This window comes from Heloderma suspectum, chromosome 10, assembly GCF_057233095.1.
Source record: "Heloderma suspectum isolate Gila_16-S chromosome 10, 16-S_ref, whole genome shotgun sequence".
NCBI classification, from domain to species: domain Eukaryota; kingdom Metazoa; phylum Chordata; class Lepidosauria; order Squamata; family Helodermatidae; genus Heloderma; species Heloderma suspectum.
Genome location: NC_139467.1, coordinates 21,892,051 through 21,916,531, shown reverse-complemented (window position 1 = coordinate 21,916,531; position 24,481 = coordinate 21,892,051). Strand labels below are relative to the sequence as shown.

At 45.2% G+C, this 24,481-nt stretch overlaps 1 protein-coding gene across 1 annotated transcript; it reads right to left on the bottom strand.

Moving 5' to 3' along the window:
• Positions 1 to 250: 250 nt before the first annotated feature.
• Positions 251 to 20,583, bottom strand: ZMPSTE24 (zinc metallopeptidase STE24). Its single transcript, XM_084815513.1, has 10 exons — positions 20,390 to 20,583; positions 14,945 to 15,091; positions 13,302 to 13,388; positions 11,863 to 11,979; positions 10,608 to 10,760; positions 9,498 to 9,639; positions 7,006 to 7,193; positions 5,983 to 6,087; positions 2,859 to 3,002; positions 251 to 2,161 (listed from the first exon to the last, which is right to left on the bottom strand). Exons 1-10 carry the CDS (start codon positions 20,510 to 20,512, stop codon positions 1,937 to 1,939), a joined length of 1,431 nt encoding a protein of 476 aa, XP_084671639.1. The 5' UTR covers positions 20,513 to 20,583; the 3' UTR covers positions 251 to 1,936.
• Between the last annotated feature and the right edge of the window lie 3,898 nt (positions 20,584 to 24,481).

The window sequence follows — 24,481 nt, the reverse complement described above, 5'->3', positions numbered from 1 at the left end:
CTGTCTTGCCCAGTATTGTCTACTTTGACTAGCAGCAGTTCTCCATGGAGGTTTCAGGCAAAGAATGGTGTTTTCCTATCATCTGATCTTTTTTAAACCAGGGACGCAAGGGATTGAACCTGGGCCCTTCCCCATGCAAAGCATGTGCTCTATCACGATGATGTGGCCCCTCACCATTTGGCTACAGTCCTGCTCCACAGCCTAACAGCAGAGAGGCAGGAAAGAGTCAATGCAGGACAGCAAAAACATGACAGCTTGCTTAATATTTAATGAAATGAAATTAAAACATATTAATAAAACTGTACATATCAGTTATCGCAGCACCTTTGCTCTCAGTATCCAAACAGTGGGATGCTAGAGACTTAAAAAAGAACAACCTGAAAATTCAACAAAGGGGTCTGAAACAGCTCTGTGGCTAAGCAAATGTAACCTGCTGCTATGCAAAGCAAGGCATGCCAAACACCTACAGAACTTTGCACTGGATCCAGCAGCATAAATAAATGAATTTTGCCTCCTAGCAAATATGCTGAAGAATAGGATGTTTTTAGCTGCTTTAGGTGGGAGAATTTTAAAAAAAGTTTTATAATTATGGCTAAAGGTTTTATTTTTGAAACAGTCTCCAAAAGCTCCTGCCGTGAAGAACATGGAAGCATATGGTCTTCCTAGAGCAGGCTACCCAGCTGGTTTTTTTCAAATGTCGCATCTCCCATTACGATTAGAGACATCCAGAGGCCTTTCAACATTTTCTGATAGGACTTTTGTGCCTCAAGCAGTATTGAACTGGCAATTTTTCTCCCCTTATAGCAATAGGAAAAGCTGCACACTGAATGTGCAGTTCATTATTATCATCCTTATATATCTATAAGGACATATGGAAAACAGTAAAAAAGAAAAGATAATAAGCAGCCACATTATAATCCAGTAAATAGTTATCATCTTCGGGCATAGGATGTAGGACAGCTATCCTGTTTACCTAAGTCAAACCTAATTTTGGCAAAGGTTTCTTTTTTCTTAATTGAGAGGACAGGCAACAGGTATTACTTCCCAAAGTCCTGGTGTCCAGAAAATTGAAGGGGGTGGGGTTGAAGAAACAAGCTGAGACAAGTTCCAAACCATCATCATACATCACTATCATCCACCATCACAATATATGCATATCGAGGGTATTTTATCAGCTGCAATTTATTGTCTTTTCCTTATTCAGGGATAAAGGTGACTTTAGTATCTCTCTAGAAAGCCTTTTTCATTCATTGCAGGGATGCACTTGAACCTACGGGAGAAAACTCACACTTTCAATCTAGACAGTGTTTCGTTTACTTCAGCCTTTCCTGACCTGGTGCCCTCCACATGTGTTGGACTACAACCCCCCCCCATCCCCAGCCAGAATGACAAATGAGTGTGCTGGCTGGCGATGATGGAAATTATAGTCCAACACCAGTGTGAGGTGCTGGGTTGGGGAAGGCATGTTTAGATGTTTGAATCCCAATGTTCAAAAGGAGGGGTAGAGTAGTTTTCCAGGTCCTTACTCCACTGCCATGTGGATGAGGTAGGAAAGCTAGAAGTTTACCATATAAGAACACCCAGGTAAAGTGCTTAAAAGATACAAAAATCACATTCAAAGCTTTCACAAATTCAAGCATGGACACTTCAGGTTGTGACAAATAACTTTTCCCTCAAGAGCTGTTTTCTGATCAAGATAAATGTTACACATTACATTCCGCCCCAACTCAGTCCCCACAAGGTATTTCTTTTTCAAAGTCACATGTTAGCTGGATACAGGATTTTTAGGGGCTAATTTCAAATCAGGTGTACAGTGCATGTTGCTATGCAGAATGGTGTGCTCAGGAATAGAATGAGTATGTATTTAAAAAAACAAACAAACTGGGAACTTGATTTGGAGATGAAAGCTCCTTCTCTGATCCAACAGTTATTTCATTCAGTCTTGCTTTGATTCCTTCAGTGCTTGAAGTCTTTCTAACAGTGGAGGGTGAGAATAATGCCACATTGAAAACAACCAGTCTGAAACAGGGAATCCCAGATTATCTTTGTTCAGCTTGATCAGCGCAGAATACAAGTCTTTAGCCTTTCCGAGATCTTTGGCAAATGCATCCGCTTGAAATTCAAATCGCCTACTTAATACAGTTAAACAAAAGGAGAGAACCTGTAGAAGAAACAAGACAGGGAAAGTTGCATGAAATCTCAAAATGCGTTTCAGAGTCCTTCAAACCACTGCCCCAGTCCCATCACTGCACTGGCATCCACTAGCTTTCTAAGTATTATAGGGAGGGCAAAAAATCTAGACCACATTGGACATTAATGCTTCACATACTATGGGTTGGAGCCAGATATCCACCTATGGAAGGAAGTGGGCAGAAACTGACCCTTGACCTTTTCTCTCCCCACCAGTCCAGAGTCCTCCAAAAATGCTTTCCTGAGGGTCAGGGGACCCTTCTTATTAGAGCGCTCTATGGTACTAGTGGTTGGATGGGAGAAGGTGAATTTGCAAAAGATCAGGCAGAGATACCTGCCCCACTCACAGAAGGTGTCTCCATCCAATTTCCTGCAAACTTCCATTCCTGCTAGCCCCCCTACTCCAACTCAACAGGGTCCCTGACAATCAGGGAGCATTTTAGTGGGGGATCTGAGGGCTGGCAAGGAGAAAGGGAGGCATGAACATTTATTTCCACCTACCTCCTTCTGCAGGCAGATATTTGGATCCAAATCCATATACAAAAACCAAAATGTTAGGAACCAGCATTTTACTTCAGAACACCAATAGCTTTGGCATAGAATTTGAGATCACAAGTCAGTGAAGCAAATTTAAGCAGTCAATGCTGTAATTCTAAGCGATACTTTACCTCATTGTAAGGTGAGAAGATAAACTGAAAGATGATCAGCAGGCCTATCAGGGTAGGTTGGGTATCATAGAATCCAAAAGCAGCAAAGAGCTCCTTTCGACCAATCAACACCGCGAATAAGAAGAAACATAAGAAGGAATTCATCTGGGGGAGGGAGGAAAAAAAATGTTCCCTTAATTATTTGTTAGCCACCTTGAATATTATGGTGGAAAGGTGGAAACTGTTACATAAAATAAGGATCTCGCAAATGAAAACTTCCCCAATCCAGTAGCTTCCTGAGTATAAGGGGTCCTTCAACATGCCCCTAGAATTTCCATGTGCACAAAGGCTTTTGCTTTTACTTAGTAGTTTTGCATGCATAAAAGGCATGAACAAGCAAAGCTGTAAATAAAGTAGCCCTCACTACAGCTAGATACACTATTTTATACAACACGGATGCTTCTCCAAAGCTATTTACAGAAGTTTGGGTTATGTTTTCAGCAGCACCATCACAGTGTGCCAGAACAGCAATGCCAGGTATTTCTAGGTTTAAAAAAAAAAAAATATTTTAGGCAGCCCACCTTATCTCAATGTCTAGGGTGGATAACAGTAATTGGACCTTAATAGACTGAAGGGCCAGTGTTCCCAAATGCTCGCATGCTATCAAAACAGAGCACAGGGAAATGAAAAGGGGGGGTGTTCGTATTTTTTATATCTCAGTTTAAAATTAACTGGCGGTCCATGAGTTTCATTCAGGTGGTCCGCTGAAAGGTCATCCACAGATATATCTTATTTGGATCCTGTGCATCACTCTTTTTCTGACAAAGAAGATCAAGGCCATCTTGATCAGGGCCAGATTATCTAACAGGCTAACAAGTTGCTGGCCTAGGCCTCATGAGTTCCATAATACAGCGCTGCTACAGTCTACTGATTTTTTTCTTATCATGTACCAGTTAAATGGGCTCTTCTGAGTATCCCTATTATGTTTTTCATAATACCTGCTGGTTTCTACGCTGCTTCCAGTGCTGAAGGGAAAAACGCAATTAGAATATGAGTTCTGTGTTTTGATTTTGTAGAACGAAGAAAGTTTAAGTAGTCCACTAAGACCCCCAGAAATGTTCAAGTGGCCTGCAGAAAAAAAAAGTTTGAGAACCCCTAAACTAGACCAGGAGACCTTAGGGAAGAATGCTTCATCTAGTCATCTAACCTAAATCCACAGGATAAACCACAACTCCCAGAATTCCTGACCACTGGCCATGCTGGCTGGGGCTGATAAGAGTTGGAAGTCCAAACATCGGGAGGGCACCACGTGCAGGACGGCAGGCTTAAGCAAACGAGAGGGAAGTAGCCAAAGTCCCTCCTGCTATCTTATACTGCACAGCCAACTAAGGGCCTGTGCAAGGACTTTCGTTTCCAGCAAGCATTTGATTTGCCAATATGATAAGCTCTCTGTTCTGTCATTTTAACCTGAACATGTTTGATCAGCTGTCTTTACTTGCTCGTTATGCTTTCATTGCTATTCAAAACATGTCACCAGCCGCCTTGGGCATATTACGTATGTGAAAATGCAGGGTTAAAACTATTTCCATAAAATGAATTATGGCGCAATCCTACGTGCATTTAAACAGGAAAAAGTCCTACAACTCCCAGCATTCCCCAGCCAGCATGGCAGTTGTAGGGCTTTCTTCTGTCTAAACATGCATAGGATTGCGCCTTTAAAGACTTAAAAGCAGCCACGGAGAGAAGAATGAGATTGCAGCCACGGTGCTGGGGGAAGCTAGTTGTTCTTATTAAACGTTTTCCCTCCCATGCAGTTTCCCTGCTCGATAACTACCACCCCTCAAGTTGTGGTCCTCCCCTACTCTGGGAGAGGACCACAATATAGCCTTTTCCCCACCCCCACCGTGGGTCCTAGCAACACACAGAGGAAGATCTAAAGTAGGGAAATGGTGTGGGGAAAGTGGGGAGAGAAGAGCTGAGCCCCACTCCATCATCACTTAAGCCAGGGATGTTGAACTTCAGGCTCGCGGGCTAAATTCGGACCACCCGGGGTCCCAATCCAGCCCTCTAGGGTTCCCCAATGGCCCCTCTCCTAGCCCCCTTTCCCAAACACCACTTATCATTTACTGGTTTCCCGGCTTTTGCACAGTTTTTTGTCCCATTCCAATATGTTGAAATGCCTCTCCTAAGGCTTTGTTCGTTCATTCATTCATTCATTCATTCATTCTTCCATTCCATTCCATTCCATTCCTATACCGCCCAATAGCCAAAGATCTCTGGGCGGTTCACAAAAAAAATAGTTACTGGCAGAAGGAGCTTTCCGCTAAAATGTGCTGGTATTTTTGGTCCTGCCCATCATTGAAATATCCCTCCTACCCCCGAGAGCTTTCCTGACATTGAATTTGGCCCCTGGGTTGAAAGAGGTTCAACACCCCTGACTTAAGCACTGATCCCTTCTGCTCCCCAGGGCTGCTTCTCAGTCTTTAAAGAAGTGGAAGATCAACTACATAATTTGCTGTTTAGCCCTGAGTCACCACCACATCCACACACTCTCACTTGCCCTCATAACTTAATCCTTCTAGCATGAAAGTGGAGAAATGGTAAGAACATAAGAACAGCCATGCTGGGTCAGACCAAGGGTCCATCTAGTCCAGCATTCTGTTCACACAGTGGCCAACCAGCTGCTGACCAGGAAAACACAAGCATCCTCCCGCCCATGTTCCCCAGCAACTGGTGCACACAGGAATACTGCCTCTGATACTGGAAGTAGCATAGAGCCATCAGGACTAGTTTGTTTGTTTCATTCATTCATTCATTCATTCATTTATTTATTTCATTTATATCCCACCTTTCTTCCATCATGGAACTCAAGGTGCCTACATGCAGTTGCCAGGTGGTCTCCCCTCCAAGCACTGACCAGACCCAAACCTGCTTAGCTTCAGCAAGGTGGCTGCCTCACGTGCCTTCAGACCATGCCCTGGGACTAGTTGTGTATCAAAGCATTGGGCATAATCTTATTTTCGATGAACACACACAACACATGGCTGTGTGCTACTTCCAGTACCAGAAGCAGTGAGCCTATGTACACCAGTTGCTGGGGAACATGGGTGGGAGGGTTCTAGGAATTCCCCCCCCCCCCACTCACCTGGCTGATGACAATATTTTTAATAGTGTGGCCAAGTTTCCAGTGTCCCAGCTCATGGCCCAGCACGGCCAAGACTTCTTCATTTTTGCAACCTTGCTTCTTATTCTAGAGTTAAAGTAGGCGGGGGGGGAGGGAGGGAGGAGAGAAGAGAAATATCATCATCCCTGTATGGACAAGGCCAATCTTCTCCACACTTATGACTGCAGCAGGACAGGAAGAAATAATTATACGATGACACAAAGTACTTGCCCAGATCGCCTTCCAAATCTCCACCATGAGAGTAATTGCACAAAAATACGGCGGTGCCACCAAGATGTGACCAGAGTTCTCCACCCGACTGCAAACCCTTCCTAAGTCAGCTACTTTAAAAAATAAATTGGGCATGCACTTGCCAGTTACAGCATGTGTGAAGCACAGCACAATTAAACCATGGTGATTACGCAGGTAAAACCAAACAATGCAGGAGATCACAAGGTTCCATAGAAAAAGGATTACAAGACAAGTTACTGCCTTTGGAGGCATGTCTCTCCGGACACAAGTGCACCACTGACCACTCAGAGCTTTGTCCTAGAGAGGAAAAGTGCAGCACAGCAGTGGATTCCAAAAAATAATGAACTGCACAGAGACCTGTTCCTTGGGTTTACCATGTTAGGGGCCCTGTTACAGCCGTGGTTTTTATCAGCAAGGACTTGGTGTGTGCAACTCCGCTCTCCTAAAAACGGCCCTGCTTTCATCTGAGGCCTGTCTTCCCCAACCTGGTGCCCTCTAGATGGTTTTGGACTACCTCTCGCAGCGTTCCTGGCTATTGGCCATGCTGGCAGGAGCTGAAGTCCAAAACATCTGGAGGGCACGAGGTTGGGGAAGACTGTTTTAGACAAACCACCTTCTTTATTTGGGAAGCCTGGATCAGGAGAGCTATATTTGGGAAGCCTGGATCAGGAGAGCTATATTTGGGAAGCCTGGATCAGGAGAGCTCTATATCAGTGATTAAAAATTAAACAAGCAATAACATGGAATGCTTACCTTGGCTTTAGCCTTTGCCTCTGTATCTTCCTCGCTTCCTCCAGCTGCTTGCGTCTCGGACCCAGGCTCCTCAGAGTGTTCTTTGTTAAGTGCAGAATAATCCTCCAAGAGAGTGTCAAACAGCACGATACGCTTATTCTTGAAGAAGCCATAGAAATAAGCATTGCTATGGGAGGACCGCTTGGAACCTGGGGGGGGGGGGGGCAGGAAGAGGAGTGGAGAATTCAGTCACATTCCGGAAGCAAACATCATAACCCAGGACCTTCCAGATGTGTTAGACTACAACACCCATCAACCTCAGCCATGTTGGCTCAGAGTGATGACAGCTGTAGTCCGACATATCAGGAGAGTCCCGGGTTGAGGAAGACTGTTGGAAACCAAACCCATGTGGCTTGCTGTGCAAAAGGACAGGATCAGGTTCAACCTAATCTTTTAAATTTGATTCATTACATTTATATCTCTTTTTTTCTTCTTGCAAGGAACCTAAGGCAGCGGAAATGGTCCTCCTCCCCTCCATTTTATCCTCACAACAACCCTGTGAGGTAGATCAGGCTGAGAGCCAGTGAGTGGCCCAAAGTCACCCAGCGAGCTTCATGGCCTGAGTGGGGACTAGTGGTTAGAGTGCCAGACTCCCAAATCCTAGTCCAATCTAACCACTACACCACATATGCAATAATGCTGCCATGAGGTTCTCAGATCTGGACCGAAGCAGATGTTCTAGGCTGCGTGGCTGCCACAGAAAAGTTAGATGTGCAGGCAGAGGGGATGCGGCAGATGTAGAACACCTAATAAATAAATATTTTACCTGTCTTCCACCACAGACCTCAAGGAGATCACCCATCCAGCCATTGACCAGAGCCAGACCCTGCTTAGCTTCAGCAAGGATGCCATATCATATGCCTGCAGACCATGATCTGGGATCATGCATTATTTTACTAGCGGTGACTGAACTCAATGTTACTAGGCCAACAAGGTGAAGGCCTACACTTGTACGGCTACAATCACGCAACGCTGAGCATTTGGTTTCAAGCATTAAGACTATAAAGTTGAGAGTCTACAGGATGCTAACTAGCTAGTAAGAACATAAGAAGAGCCATGCTGGATCAGACCAAGGGTCCATCTAGTCCAGCATTCTGTTCACACAGTGGCCAACCAGCTGTTGGCCAAGAACCCAAAAGCAGAACACAAGTGCAACAGCACCCTCCCACCCATGTTCCCCAGCAACTGGTGTACATAGGCTCACTGCTTCTGGTACTGGAAGTAGCACACAGCCATCAAGACTAGTAGCCATTGATAGCCTTTCCTCCAGGAATTTGTCTAACCCCCTTTTAAAGCCATCCTAATTGGTGGCCATCACTACATCCTGTGGTAGCGAATTCCATAGTTTGACTATGCACTGTGTGAAGTCCTTCCTTTTATCTATCCTGAATCTCCCACCGATCAGCTTCATAGGATGACCCTGGGTTCTAGCATTTTCAGAGAAGGAGAAACATGTCTGTCTATCCACATTCTCCACACCGTGCATAATTTTGTACACCTCTATCATGTCTCCCCTTACCCTTCTTTGTTCTAAGCTAAACAATCCCAGCTGTTGTAACCTTCCCTCGTAGGGGAGATGCTCCAGCCCCTTGATAATTTTACAGTAGTTGCCCTTTTCTGCACTTTTTCCAGTTCTACAGTATCTTTTTTTATGTGTGGTGACCAGAACTGTACACCGTCTTCCAAGTGTGGTCGCACCATAGATTTGTATAAGGGCAGTACCAGTTCAACTGCTGCTGCAGTAGCCACCCCTCTGCAGGCACCCATAGAACCATAGCCTGCCAGCTTTCAGAGTTCTCTGACAAAAGTGGTTATTACTTGCTTTTTACTAGATGACTTGATTTACTGGCATGTCTCTCTCAAGAAGAGGGCAGTTGCAAATGTTTAGCCAGAGCCCAGTGTTTGTTTCTGGCTTTGCCTTATCCTTTCTCTGAGGGGTGGGGAACCTCTTTCAGCCCAAGGGCCGAATTCAATTTCACAGCAGCTTTCGGGGGCCGCATTCCAGTGTTAGGTGGGGCTAAAGGGTTGGGGCCAAAAATACAAGCACACCCAAAAATCCAGCATATTGTAGCTTCAAACTCTTACTGTCAGTAATGAAGGCTCAGGAGAGGCATTTCAGCCTTTTAGAATGGGGAAAGACTGCACAAAAGCAAGGAAACCACCAAACGATGGGTGGTTGGGGAATCGGGCCCTGAGGTTCCCCACCCCTGCTCTATGTGCAACAATGGGCAAAGCACACTATGCTAACATCCAATGGATCAGATCTGAAAGTCATCTCAGTTGTATTGTTCATGTGCCCCTGCTTAAAGCTCTGGTGGGTTTCCATCGTCAACAGCAAAGGCCGCACCCACGGTAGTGTAATTTCACAGAGCTGAGGTGCTTCGGCAATACCCAGATCAGAGTTCGAGACCTCACAAGCCAAGGCTGCCCCATTAAAACTTGTGAACTCCTACCTTCCACAACGTAAACTTTGGTCAAAGGGAAGTCGATATTCTTGGCCATTGCCTCGATCTGCTGCTTGAGCTCCCCCTCGGGGAGTGGAATGAATTTATCAAACAACGGAGCAATGTAGTCTGCATAGATTGTGACAAGAACCTACGATGGAGCACAACTGTTAAGACGGAAACACCTTCAGCCCGTTTCGTCCATTGGCAACGTTTATTCCTTGGAACATGCAACTAAGCGTTTCTATTAGCCTTCCACAAGCTGGCACCCTCCAGATGTTCTGGACTTCAGCCCCATCAGATCCAGCCACCATGGCAAAGGGACAGGAATGCTAGGAGTTGTAGTCCAAAACATCTGGAGGGCATGAAGATGGGGATGGTTTATAACTTCCCGGTCATGAATTCCAAGTCACATTGGTCTGGTTTGCTGAAATTTATTGATTTATTACATTTCTTTACTGGCCAATAGCTGAACCTCTCTTCGGGATAACATTAACCCATGGTTTCTTTAACCCACAGTTTGTTGTCCTGCCCAGGGTTTGTCTGGCAATCTCTCAGTCTCTGGATTGTTTCCCTCCTCTCCTGTGTACTCCCTCCCTATATCCCAAATGCCTTTACAGCACTATAATGCTGGCATGTAGAGCAGTTGGGGTTTGGGGTTTTTCACCGCTCTTGCCCGCCACCTCTGTAGTCTGGCAAAACCCAAGAACAACCCGTGGTTCTAGGTTCAGACATAAAAACAACCCATGATTTAAACAACCCAGAATACACAACAACAACAACCACAACCCATGAGTTTAGTAAAACCGCCCTGGTGGCTTGAACAAGCCAGCCAAGTCACCCTTTTATAAGGCAAGCTGGAAGTGAAACCAGGATCAGCAAAGGATCTGTTTTAGTGATCGAGACCATTTCCCTCCCCCGCATTTTAATAGAATCATACATTTATTTATTTATTTATTTATTAAATTTATTAATCGCCCATCTGGCTGGTCACCCAGCCACTCTGGGCGATGTACAACACACCAGAAAACAATTTAAAACAATAAAATTCTACCATAATTTTTTTTTTTTTATTTGTCAGCTTAGGACAAAATGGAGAGCCGGTCATCACATACTCACCAAAGAAACTACTAAAGTGAAAAGCCACGCATAAATGAAGAAATAATCTCCACCTATTTTAATGATGTAAAGCAGAAGCGAGGTCACTGGCAAAAGGATACACTGAGTCACAATGAACTTCTTGACTGCATCTTTAAAAAAGAATCCCAGTGTCTGTAAAAGAAGAGACAGCGAGATGTTTTGAAGTGAACTTTATGAATGCAGTTTGCCGGTTTGGATGTAATGCTAGGTTGGCATTCTTTCACATTCTGGCTCTTCAAGAACGAGGAAGAGCGCTGGGGCACGCTGCTCGATCCCTCCCACTTGGCTCCTCCAGCTATTGGGAACAGCTCCACCAGCCTTCCCCAACCTGGTTCCCTCCAGATGGGTGGGACTGCAACTCCCATCATTTCCAGCCAGCATGGCCATGCTAGTTGGGAATGATGGAAGTTGCAGTCCAACCCATCTGGAGAGCAGCAGCTTGGGGAAGGTTGGGTTATACAAACCAGGAAGCCTCTGTCCACAGCTTGTTCAGCATGACATCCAAGCCAGGATCCCTACCTTTCGTAGCCAGCCAGAATAATAAGCCAAGAACAAACCCTGGAACCTCTTTCTGCCAGAGGGCTGAATTCCATTTTAGAAAAGCTCTTGGGGGATGCATTCTAGTGGTGGGTGGGGCCAAAGGCAAAAGGGGTGAGCCCAAAGAACAAAAATACCAGCCTATTGTAGCTTAAAGCTTTTACTGCCTGTAACTAAGCCATAGGAGAGGCATCTCTGCCTTTTAGAATTCCATTTTGGGGAAGCTCTCAGGGAAAGCATTCCACTGGTAGGAGAGGCTGAAGGCAAAAGGGGTGGGGCCAAGTCACAAAAAAACCCAGCCTGTTTTAGCTTAAAGCTCTTGCTGCTAGGAACTGAGCCTTAGGAGAGGCATGGAAACTGCACAAAAGCTGAGAAACCACCAAATGATCAGCAGTTGGGGAAAAGGGGGCGGGGACAGGGGAAAAGGGGGCATGGACAAGGGCAGGGACAGGGAGCAGGGAAAGGGGGGACAGGGAGCAGGGAAAGGGGGGACAGGGAGCAGGGAAAGGGGGGACAGGGAGCAGGGAAAGGGGGGACAGGGAGCAGGGAAAGGGGGGGCAGGGCCTTCTGGGGATCCGCAGAGGGCCGGATTTGGCCCCTGGCCTGACATTCTGCACCCCTGATTTACAGAAACAGGCACAGCAGAATGAAAGGAAAATTAATATTAACTTGACAGCAAAGAAACGCTAAATGATACCTGCTGATTGAAGCCATGTTTCTCCTCGATGACAAAAGTATTATACAGGCTCCAGGGCAGACCGGTGACCGCGCTGAAGAGCGTAGCAAGCAGCAGGAACACCAATGACTGAACGATCTAGGCATATTGGGGAGGGAAAGAATTACAAGCATCCTCATTTAGATACATACAATTGGCTCCAGACTTGGTCATACTTAAGTTAGTCATGACTAACTTAAATCCCATTAATTTAAGGGTGTTTGCTCTAAGTATGACTTAAGTGTGGATTCAACCCATAATGGGGAGGGTTCCACCCTTAAAGGCATCCTAGAAATCATTGTAAATAAATAAATAAAAATAAAGAATTCTTTTGCACTTTTGGGTGAACATGTGGTGGCCCCCTTTCTTTGGAACTCCCTGCCCCTGGAGGTCAGGCAGGCACCAACACTGTGTTGTTTCTGACACCTCCTGAAAACAGCACTGTTCCAGGAGGCATTCCTTAATTGACCAGCCATGGTTTTTATTGGCATTCTCTTTTTTAAAAAAAGCATAATTTTAATATGGTGTTTTCACCTTTTAATTCTTTTACTGTTTCACCTTTTGTCTTCACTGCTCCGAAATCTGTTTTAGATATGGAACGGTATACAAATATTGTGAATAAATAAAATACAGTTTCCCCCTAGGCAGATCACATCGTTATTAAATTATGCCTAAAATTTCTGTTAATCCCCTCTATTCCAAACTAGATTCATGCTTGAGATTTGTTCCCAATCTCGAAATATTACTGAATGCTTCCAGTGAGCATAAAACCCTGATTACAGCACTGAAACTAAATCCAAGGATATGCTTCCGCTGGAGCAACCACTTGCACTGCGGTGCAGAAGCGTGACAATTGTTACAGAAACCAACCGCACAGCCCAAAGCTTTCTGCATGCTCTTGTGCAAACATTTGCAGAATGCTGCCAACAGCCATTTTCCTTCTGCTCACGGTTCTTTGGATTCAATCTTTCATCTTATTTTTTTTAGGCCCGATCCCATATACAGTTAGGAAGAAAGATTTCTAAGGCACCAACTTTGACATTTTCACTAAAACCTTTTCAGATGTCCAGTCCACAAAACAGGGAGGATTTGTCCACTGTAGCCACGTTGCATGGAGGATAAGTCTATCAATGGCTACTTTTCATGATGGTTAGATGAAGCTTCCAGGTTTGGAGGCAATATACCTCTGCATACCAGCTGGTGGTGAGCAGCAGTGGAAGAAAGCTACTGCCTTCCTGCCCTGCTCATGGGCTTCCTTGAGGCATCTGGTTGGCCACTGTGGGAAACAGGATGTTGGGCAAGACGGAGCTTCAGTATGATCAAGTAAGAACATAAGAGCCCTGCTGGATCAGCCCAAAGGCAACAGGAGAATTACCTGGGAAAGTCAGTATTATGGTATTCAGGCAAACAAATTCACCTACCTCATATTCAGGCCCAAAACCAGCACGAATAGAAATATCTCCAGATACAGACCAGAGGAAAGGAATTCCTCCACACAGAAGAATCACCTATAAAAGCAAAAGCGCTGCTTTATAGAACAGGCTAGCAGAACAGTGAGGAAGCTTGAGAAAAACAACAGAATCAAGCCTTTCCTATTTTCTATCTTTGCACTGCCATAAAGCATCTCTGAAACTGTAAAAAAATGTAACGCTAAATCATGACTCATGTAACAGCAAACCATGGTTTGACATCCCAGCTAAGCCAGCCGAGGACCACAAGCCAGCACAGCAGGGGAAATTCCTCCCTCAACTCACCCCAACATTAAATGATCAGCAAGATCATTACAATTAGCAGGCACCAACTTCCAAGACATCCACCACAGTGGATGTTGGGGAAGCTGTGACCCCAGGCCTAATTCATGCAGCCCCAGAAAGGGAGTGGCACAAAGAGAGACCCAGTTCACACATCACAGAGGCAAATCACGGGTTATTTATTGCACCACCAGTGTGCTGCTTCTGGTTTCTGTAAACAACCTCCAATTGGCCCAACTGGAGGTTGTGAGCATGACATGTGAACCCAGAGGGATAGGTTATTTAGGGGCTAAACAACCCAGTTTAACTCATGGCTTGTTGTTGGATTAACTGCTGGGTTAATCTAACAACCAATAACCAATAATCCAACAACCCCTGATCAACCTATCGGTCCAGGTTCACATGTCACACTCTCAACCTCCGATCAGAAGTTGTTTACAGAAAAGTGAAGTGGCTGACGGACAGTGTACATCCTTACAAATAGTTAATTAATCCAAATTGGGTTAATTAACCCACAATTTGCCACCGAATGCCACCACGCCCCAGAGAGTATGCGCTACATAATATTGCAAACTCTACCCACTTTTTGCTCTGGCTCTGCAGACCGCTGTCTCTGATCTCATGCACTGCTGGCATGAGCTCCACCAGCAACAGATTACCCCTGTGAATGTAACCCCCTCAACAGATAATAGATTCTTCACCATTGCCTAAGAGAAACCTTCTTTGGCTCTCTAGGAAAACAACTGCTGCCATCCAATGTATCCTTATTCTACTCCACTGGCCTGACAGCATTCTAGTAAACTGGGAAAACCAGAAGATTCTTACATTCTGTCACAACATTCTGCATTTTCTGCTGCTCAAGTGAAAATCCCATTCCCAGTTTATTTTTTAAAAGGCTATTTTAAATTCTGACTGTATGGGCAAGTTTCTTTCCCATGATAGCACACTGTAGGCTATTTAACCCACAGTGAAGCTGTGGTGCACATGAGGCTGCCACTGTGCATATCCAGCCCCTGCTCAGAGGTTGTTGTGTCATGCAAACCCAAAGAACGTGAGTTATGTGAGGGTTAAGCACCCCTCACATAACCCTAGAACAGACCACTTTAGCTTTTTCCACTGGTGGGAGGAGACAACCTATGCTCTCTGGGTTCACACAACAGGAAAACTCCCTGTGCGCGGGTTGAATATGCAAAGTGACACCCACAGGCACCGCAGCTCATCATGGGTTAAATAACCCATGATGCACTGCACTGTGTCGTGCAAACCAGGTCACTGAAACACACACTAAACCTGAGAGGAGGAAAGATACTTACTGTGCCCTCTATCTCTGAGTATAGCCCCGACCAAAAGCTGAAAGCACTTTTATCCAGTTGATAAAGGCGGGATTTTTCAAAGGTTTCTGAGTCCATGATTGGTCCTAATTCCAGTGGGACGTGGGTGGTGGTCCTATACACAGTCCTCTGAAATATTTTAAAGACAGGAGTAAATACAGCTTCCACCCACCACAACGGAAGAGAGGTTCTCAGCTGCCACTGGAAATCCGTCATCCCGCAATCTGAGGATTGTTAAAATGTGAAAGGGCACGTAGCAGGGTACTGGATGTACTGCATGTCTACAAAAACCACACAGGTGCTATTGGGAAATATGCCCTGAATTCAGGACAGGACACCAAATCGATGGATCTAGTTTCTAAAAGCTACCCCGGTGGGCAAAAGGATAAATCCTCCAACACTGGAAGGCAGTTGCTATGTCTGGCAGCAAACAACAGGCTGCAGACATGATGGATCAGGCCACAAGATGGAAAGGTGGGTTTTGCCAAGAGGGATGACCCGAAAAAGTTTCACAGTATCCAGCAGGCCTTTCTAAATCGATTTGGAGACTTAGGGAGCAATCCTATCTAGATAGGTGGCTGCCTCCGAACTTGGAGGTGACAACCTATCCAAAGCAGGGCAGGAGAAGCACAGGGGGGATTGTTCCGTCCGCGCTTCTCATGCCTTGCTTTTTTGGCTACACAGCCGATTGCGGCTGTCTAGCCGCAGGAGCACAGAGCGGGGAAGGAGGGTGCTGTACAACACATAGGATGTGTCATACACACAGTTATGCTCCCCCACCCCAGAACGCCCCCAGCCACACCCCTTTCCAGCCGCTCTGCACTCCTCTTGTGAGCTCGGAGGATGGGGCTGTTCCACACTGCCCCCGAGGCAGCGTGGAGGCAGGGGGAGGTCAGTTCTCCAGGAACCGACCTCGGACCGTGGGCTCTGAGGTCAGTTCCTGGAAAACAGCATATCCTATGGCGGTCTAGCTGCTGTCTAGTGGCCATAGGATTGCTCCCTTATTTATTTAAAATATTTCTTGGTGCCTTTCAGGGCAGAAGCCCTCCCAAGGTGGCTCACAGCAATAAAATACATAAAAATAATTAAAATATTAAAAGTGATAAAAAGATAAATCACAGTAAAATAGCAATAAAAGTCGACAATAAAACCAACAACAACGGCAAGAACAGCAACAATAGTAGACATATCAAGAGAAGGCCAAAGGTAAAATGTTTTCAGGCCTTCTTAAAAGCCTGCAATGTCGGAGCATGGCAGACCTCCAATGGCAACTTCTTCCAAAAGTGTGGGGCCACTGCAGAGAAGGCCCTCTCACGTGTGGTCACCCACCTCTAACTGACTAACATGAGGCCACCTTAATGCCCTCCACATCTTCCTCAAGGGCAAATGTAAATAGAATATGTTTCCTGCTCTTTGGTCCAATGGGGAGAAAGAGGTGAGTGTGGAGACTAGAAGGAGAAACACTAGGGGGTAGGGCAAATGACAGGATGTAAGGGATTAATCTGCATTCTTCATTACTTCAGCATCAAGTCAGCCTCTTCCCTTTGCACCTCATTTGTGTAAGATCATGCCTGATAAAAAGATCTGGAGATCTAAAAAATGTGCACTTTCAATTTTGTGCATTTCTGGTCAGTCCTAATAAAGGGATCATTTGATCATTGGTTTTTGGAAGGTTGTTTTTATTATTATTATGGACCAACACAGCTTACTTTGTTTTAACTTAGAAAACGCTGGATTTAGCCTTTCAGGAGTAGGCTCCTACAACTGGAGAAAGATGAGTTTCTACCACTTGAAGATGGGATTTCACTCTTTCAGGGTTACTTTCCTGCCAGTCATTATTTAACACTATTAGCTTTGCTAGTACAAAAACTGGTGCCCTCTACCAAGGAACCCATGTGTTTCACCTATGACCAGAGACAAATCAGAGTAACCACTGAATTTAAAATGATCAAAAACGGGGGAATCACCCATTACTAGCTTTATGTCATTATGTAAATGGGTTTTTATATTTTATATAATGTATTTGAATGGCTTTTAATTTTTGTGAACCACCCAGATTGCTTTGGCTATGGGTGGTATAGAAATATAATAAATGAAATGAAAAATATATATCTTCCTTCTCTATCTCTTATTACAGGGGAACCTCAGGCCCATGGACCCGATTCGGCCTGCCTGGGGCCCTGATCTGGCCCCAGATGGCTATGCCCCCTTTCCCCAACAACCAATCATCGGGTGGTTTCCTGGCTGTTGTGCAGTTTTTCCCCATTCTAAAAGGCCAAAATGCCTCTCCTAAGTCTCAGTTAGTGCTAGTAAGAGCTTTAAACTACAATATGCTGGTATTTGGGGCCCACTCCTTTTGGCTTTGCCCCAGCCGACCACTAGAATGTAGCCCCAAAAGCTTCTTCAAAATTGAATTTGGCCCTCAGACTGAAAAAGGTTCAGAACCCCTGCCTTATTCCGTAAGGGTCATGCCTTAAATTTGGACTGTAAGCCTGAGGGCAGGAGCTGTCATGCTACTTACCTTTGTAAGCTGCTCTGTTTAGGCTAAAGAGCAGGGTATAAATGCTTCGAAATAAATAAATGACAATGGGTTTGCTGTAACTGGTCTCACGCCATGCTATTTTGTGACCTGAATTAACCCAAGAACCCTGTCATTAGGGAGTTTTCCCAAAGTTAGATGTCTTTCCAGAGAGGGCACACAGGAGGGGTACTACAAAAACAGAGAATACTAAAATGCCTTCTTCATCAGCATAAATAACATGGAGTGAGAAACAGGGATACTACAGTGGCAAGAGCTAAAAACTATACTACACTGATGACAGTGTATGGCACTGGAGGAAGCATTTAAAGTATGTTAAAACAGCCCTGCTCTGATTAAAAAGTAGAGCTTCCACCCAATTAAGGATATTTAATCAACCAATAAAGTTTGCATATGAATAAAGAAAATAGTTTCAAAAAGCACACTTTGTTCTTAGATGACACACTTGTGCATCATAGTGGGGATGATCTAAATTGGGTAAGTCTGCCTTAGATTATCTTATATTCTAAGATAATATAAGGCAACCATCCCCAACCCTCCAAATGTGTTCTACTACAACTCCCATCCTCCCCAGCCAAGATGACTGTTCTTATGTTAAGAACATAAGAAAAGCCATGCTGACTCAGACCCAAGCATCCATCTAATCCACCATTCTGTTCAAACAGTGGCCAACCAGCTGTCTATGGGAAACCCACAAGAAGGACATGAGTGCAACAGCACCCTCCTGCTCATATTTCCCAGCAACTGGTGTACAATTGTTATGTTCATAATTCCCTCTTTTTAAAACACAGCATGACCAAGAAACAAACATAAAGACTGCAGCCTTAATGCAAATCACTACACATAAAAAGCAAGCAGAGCGGGCGGAAAGGAAGTTACTTACAACCCAATCCTATATATTTTTACTCAGAAGGAAGTCACATATTACACCCAGTTAAGTGAGCATGAGACTACAACCCTTCAGCTCAATCACACGGGTTCCTTCATAGGTCCCAGGGCATAGTCTGAAGGCACAGGAGGCAGCTACCTTGCTGAAGCTAAGCAGGTTTGGGTCTGGTCAGTGCTTGGAGGGCATTGCAGTGCTGGATTCAGTACAACATAAATACTCAACAAGAGCCCTGGGAGTCCCTAGATCTTCTTCTAAAGCAGTGGTACGCCTGGAGTCTGCCTGCGTTCAGTGAGAACTTTGGTCCAGAAAGCAGCCATTTATTACTGGCTCAAGATAATTTTCCAACAGGCCCCTCCTCTTGTCTTAACGGCATATGAGGAAATGGTCCCAGAATCACAGGCTACTAAAATTGGCCACCTTGTATCTGAATTGGGATTTTAAGTAGGTTATTTGGCTGCAAAGGGCTATCTATACTAGTGCCAGACCGGAAGTTGCAAGGGGCTTAGCTGATATTGATTTCCAGGATACTAGCACATTAGCATTCAACTATCATTCTAATGTATTGTATAAAAACTTTACTATATATCCTGGGAAACTGCCCCTATATTTGACCTCCACCTGCCCGCATGTCTTCAAGAGACTCTTAATCAAATGCAGACTGAATACTTTACCACTGATGGAAGCCAAAGGGCGCCATGCTAGTTTACCAAATACAAATAGAGAATACCTTAATCTAATGGCTGCAAGAAGACAAAGGACTTACTCTATTTCTTCCTAGAATGCTCTCTGTATTCATAACTAAGAACTCAATATCTGGACCCCCTTATTGATAATATTAGAGATTATTCCTCTCTAAAGAAAACTGTATTTTTACTAGAAGGAACAGATTATTATGTATCATATTGAACTGCTAAGTATGCCAAGCTGGCCTTGGCAAAGAGAGAAATTGTTAATCTGCCTGGTGATACAATATGTTGTTAGAAGTATTTAAACTTACGACCCTCAGTTTCATAGCATGTTCTTATGTTGATAGCATTGATCTCTTACATTTCTTTTTAAATACTGTCTTATTATGTGTTTGACTTATGTGTGCTTGGAGGGGAGCCTACCTGGGAACCACATTTAGCAACCTTGAGTTCCATGATGGAAGAAAGGTGGGATATAAATGCAATAAATAAATAAATATATAAATCCTGGGTCTGCAAAAAGTGGGGGGGGGGGGCGGTTGTTCCCAGGAAAACAAGTATGGGATTGCAACCATGCAGCTCAAATCACAATTCTCATGTCAACCCACTGCACACAATAGGAGGGAGCACTTACTCCAAAGTAAATGTATACTGGATTGCAGCCTTAAATCAGCAGCAACCAATGGGCACCCATAGGAACCTAGGCAGCTTCCTTATACTGGGTCAGGCCGTGGGTCCATCTAGCCCAGTATTGTCAACTCTGACAGGCAGCAGCCCACTAGGGTTTCAGGCGGGATTCTTTCCCAGCTTCTCTCCCCTTCCCTCCCAGCCATCTGGAGATGCTGGGGATCAAATCTGGGACCAACTGGGTACCATGAATGGGACTTAAGTTAGTCATGACTACCTTAAGTCTCATGTATTTCAATGGGTCCACTCTACATAGGACTAAATTTGGATATTACCCTCTGCATACAAAGTCTCTCGGATTTCAGTAAGTCTACTCTGCGCGGGACTAACTTTGGATACTACCCTCTGCGTACAAAGGAGGTGCTCCGCCACTACCCTCAATCCCTCCCAACTTCCAGGGCTTGGGCAGGATTGCCAACTGACCAGAAAAGACGACAAATCTAAAAAAAGAAACCCTATCCTGGCCTGCCCTTGTGTCCTTAACAGCAACCTGGCACGCTGGACTCCGCAGGCGCGAAGTCTTGCCTTGCCCAGCCCAGCCCAGCCCGGGGGCCAACAGGAGCAGCTTGCTCGTCGCTGCCTCCCGGCCAAAGCGTGGCCTCAGGGCGGGAAGAGCCGGGTCTGACCTGCCGCCAGGCGAGCAGCGCCTCCCATAGATAGACGGCCCAGGAGAAGAGCAGCACCGAGCAGAAAATCCGGCTCTCCATGGGGGCCTCGGCCCAGAGGTCGCCCAGCAACGGCACCGCCATGCTCGGCCCCAGTCCGCCGCTCTCCCGCAGCGGCCACACGCCTGGTCACTCAGCTGGCTTCCGCCTGAGATGACACCGGCAGAGCCACCCCAGCTTCCGCCTCCCGCGCTTCCGGCGGAAGTTGCCCTCGCCTCCATCCGACCCAGTCTTCATAGTTTTCTGGAGAGATTTCCGGTTCCCGATTGCGGTAGTCGGTGTCTTTCATGTGGGGGGCAAAAAAAGAAAGGAAGACGGAACGGCATGGGGCAAGGCTGGGGAACGTGGGCAATCGAGAGGCTGTTGGACTTCAACTCCCATCATCCCTGGCCAGCATGGGCAAAAGTGAGGGATAGTGGGAGCTGCAGTACCTCTGCAAGGCCTCACGTTCCCCAGCCATAGACGATGGAAGTTTTTAAAACCCCTCAAAATAAAGGAGGCGGGTTTGAAGGGCCTCCTTTTCGTTGCAATACTTTGGAATAATGGCGTAAAAGCCAACATAAATCCTACTTAGAGTAGTCCCATTAAAATGAATGGGGCTTCGTCTAGTCATGACTAACGTAAGCCCCATTATTTAAATATGTCTACTCTAAGTAGGACTTACATCGGATTTTACCCATTGTGTCAGCGCCGGCACTCCATCCCAAGGTACATAAAAAGCTAGTCTAAGAGGGGGCTCAGTTTCCTTTAGAGACAGCATGCCAGAGACGGAAAGGGAACGACGGAAAGGGAACAACGGGAAAGGCTCTGCCTGTTGAATTTCTGCATGGTTAATGCAGGAGTGTAACTTGGGTGAGGGGAAAAGGGGCAGCCACAGCAACGTTTTTCAAAAAAGCCTGTTTTTGAAAATGGTTTTTAAATGAGACACTCATGCAATGTTTAATGTACCTATTTGCAGAGGTATGTTTCAACAAAAACAATGTAATTGTTGTAAAGGTTTATTGTAGCTTACGCTTTTGTGCAGGGCCACCCAAGACAGACAGGTCATGGTGGAGAGGTCTGACAAAATGTGGTCCACTGGAGAAGGAAATGGCAACCCACTCCAGTATTCTGGCCAAGAAAACCCCATGGAACATATCACAAGGCTAAAAGATATGACGCTGGAAGATGAGCCCCTCAGGTTGGAAGGTGTCCAGTATACTACTGGGGAAGAGCAGAGGGAATTTCCAAGTAGCGCCAGAAAGAGGGAAGCGGCTGGGCCAAAGCCGAAAGGACACTCAGCTGTGGATGTGTCTGGTGGTGAAAAGAAAGTCCGATGCAGTAAAGAACAATATTGTTTAGGAACCTGGAATGTAAGATCAATGAATCAAGGTAAGCTGGAGGTGGTCAAACATGAGACAATCTCAAAAACAACAGAATGATCTCAGTACGAATCCAAGGCAAACCATTCAGCATCACAGTAATTCAAGTCTATGCCCCAACCACTGATGCCGAAGAAGCTGAGGTTGATCGGTTCTATGAAGACCTACAGCACCTTCTAGAACTAACACCAAAAAAAGATGTCCTCTTCATCATTTGTTGTTGTTCAGTCATTCAATCGTGTCCAACTCTTCGTGACCCCATGGACCATAGCCAGGCCTTCCTGTCCTCCACTCTCTCCCGGAGTGTGCTCAAGTACATATTCATTGCATCGGTGATGCTATCTAGCCATCTCATCCTCTGCCATCCCCTTCTCCTTTTGCCTTCAGTCTTTCCCAGCATTAGGGTCTTTTCCAGGGAGTTTTCTCTTCGCATTTGGTGGCCAAAAGATTTGAGCTTCAGCTTCAGTATCTGTCCTTCCAATGAGCATTCAGGGTTGATTTCCTTTAGGAGTGACTGATTTGACCTCCTTGCAGTCCAGGGGACTCGTAAGAGTCTTCTCCAGCACCACAGTTCGAAAGCATCAATTCTTCGGCGCTCAGCCTTCCTTATACTCCACCTCTCACAGCCATACGTTGCTACTGGGAAAACCATAGCTCTGATTATACGAACCTTTGTCAGCGAGGTGATGTCTCTGCTCCTTACTATGCTGTCTAGGTTTGCCATAGCTTTCCTCCCAAGGAGCAAGCGTCTTTTAATTTCATGGCTAGTCACCATCTGCGGGTGATCTTAGAGCCCAAGAAAATAAAATATGTCACTGCTTCCATTTCTTCTCCTTCTATATGCCAGGAAGGGGCCAGATGCCATGATTTTAGGTTTTTAATGTTGAGTTTCAAACCAGCTTTTGCACTCTCCACTTTCACCCTCAACAAGAGGCTCTTCAGATCCTCTTCGCTTTCTGCCATTAGGGTGGTATCGTCTGCATATCTGAGGTTGTTGATAATTCTCCCGGCAATCTTAATTCCGACCTGTGATTCATCCAACCCGGTGTTTCTCATGATGTACTCTGCATATAAGTTAAATAAGCAGGGTGACAATATACAGCCTTGTCGTACTCCTTTCCCAATTTTGAACCAATCGGTTGTTCCATGTCCGGTTCTTACTGTTGCTTCTTGACCCTCGTACAGGTTTCTCAGGAGACAGGTAAGGTGGTCTGGTACTCCCATCACTTTCAGCATTTGCCACAGTTTGTTGTGATCCACACAATCAAAGGCTTTAGCGTAATCAATGAAGCAGAAATAGACGTTTTTCTGGAATTCTCTTGCTTTCTCCATGATCCAGCGAATGTTGGCGATTTGATCTCTAGTTCCTCTGCCTCTTCGAAACCCAGCTTGTACTTCCGGTAGTTCTCGGTCCCATATTACTGAAGCCTAGCTTGTAGGATTTTGAGCATCACCTTGCTGGCATGTGAAATGAGCGCAATTGTACGGTAGTTTGAACACTCTTTGGCGTTGCCCTTCTTTGGAATTGGAATGTAAACTGACCTATTCCAGTCTTGTGGCCACTGTTGAGGGTTCCAAATGTGTTGGCATAATGAGTGCAGCACTTTAACAGCATCATCTTTTAGGATTCTAAATAGCTCAGCTGGAATACAGTCATCTCCACTAGCTTTGTTGTTAGTAATGCTTCCTAAGGCCCTCTTGACCTCACTCTCTAGGATGTCCGGCTCAAGTTCAGTGACTGCACTATGATGGCTATCAGGGACATTAAGATCTTTTCTGTATAGTTCTTCTGTGTATTTTTTCCACCTCTTCTTAATCTCATCTGCTTCTGTTAGGTCTCTGCCTTCTTTGTCCTTTATCATGCCCGTCTTTGCACAAAACGTTACCTTGATCTCCCCGATTTTCTTGAAGAGATCTCTAGTCTTTCCCATTCTATTGTTTTCTTCGATTTCTTTGCATTGTTCATTTAGGAAGGCCTTCTTGTATCTCCTTACTATTCTCTGGAAATCTGCATTCAGTTGGGTATATCGTCCCCTTTCTCCCTTGCTTTTTGCTTCCTTTATTTCCTCAGCTACTTGTAATGCCTCATCAGACAGCCACTTTGCTTTCTTGCATTTCTTTTTCTTTGGGATGGATTGAGTTGCTGCCTCCTGAACAATGTTACGGACCTCCATCCATAGTTCCTCAGGCACTCTATCAGGTCTAATCCCTTAAATCTATTCCTCACCTCCACTGTATATTCATAAGGGATATGATTTAGGTCATACTTGAATGATTTAGTGGTTTTCCCTACGTTCTTCAATTTAAGCCGAAATTTTGCAACAAGAAGCTCATGATCTGAGCCACAGTCAGCTCCAGGTCTTGTTTTCACTGGCTGTATGGAGTTTCTCCATCTTTGGCTGCAAAGTACATAATCAATCTGATTTCGATGTTGAGCACCTGGTGATGTCCATCTGTAGAGTCGCCTCTTGTGCTGCTGGAAAACAGTGTTTGCTATGATCAGCGTGTTCTCTTGGCAAAACTCTATTAGCCTTTGTCCTGCTTCATTTTGTACACCAAGGCCATGCTTGCCTGTTATCCCGGTGATTTCTTGACTTCCTACTTTAGCATTCCAATCCCCTATGATGAAGAGGACATCCTTTTTTGGTGTTAGTTCTCAGAGGTGTTGTAGGTCTTCATAGAGCCCATCAAC

Coding starts and splice junctions, on each gene's coding strand:
- ZMPSTE24 (XM_084815513.1), bottom strand. CDS start 20,512: ATGGCGGTGCCGTTGCTGGGCGACCTCTGGGCCGAGGCCCCCATGGAG. Junction 13,389..14,944: donor ACTCAGAGATAGAGGGCACA/GTAAGTATCTTT, acceptor TTGCTTTTATAG/GTGATTCTTCTGTGTGGAGG. Junction 11,980..13,301: donor GTTTTGGGCCTGAATATGAG/GTAGGTGAATTT, acceptor CAATATGCCTAG/ATCGTTCAGTCATTGGTGTT.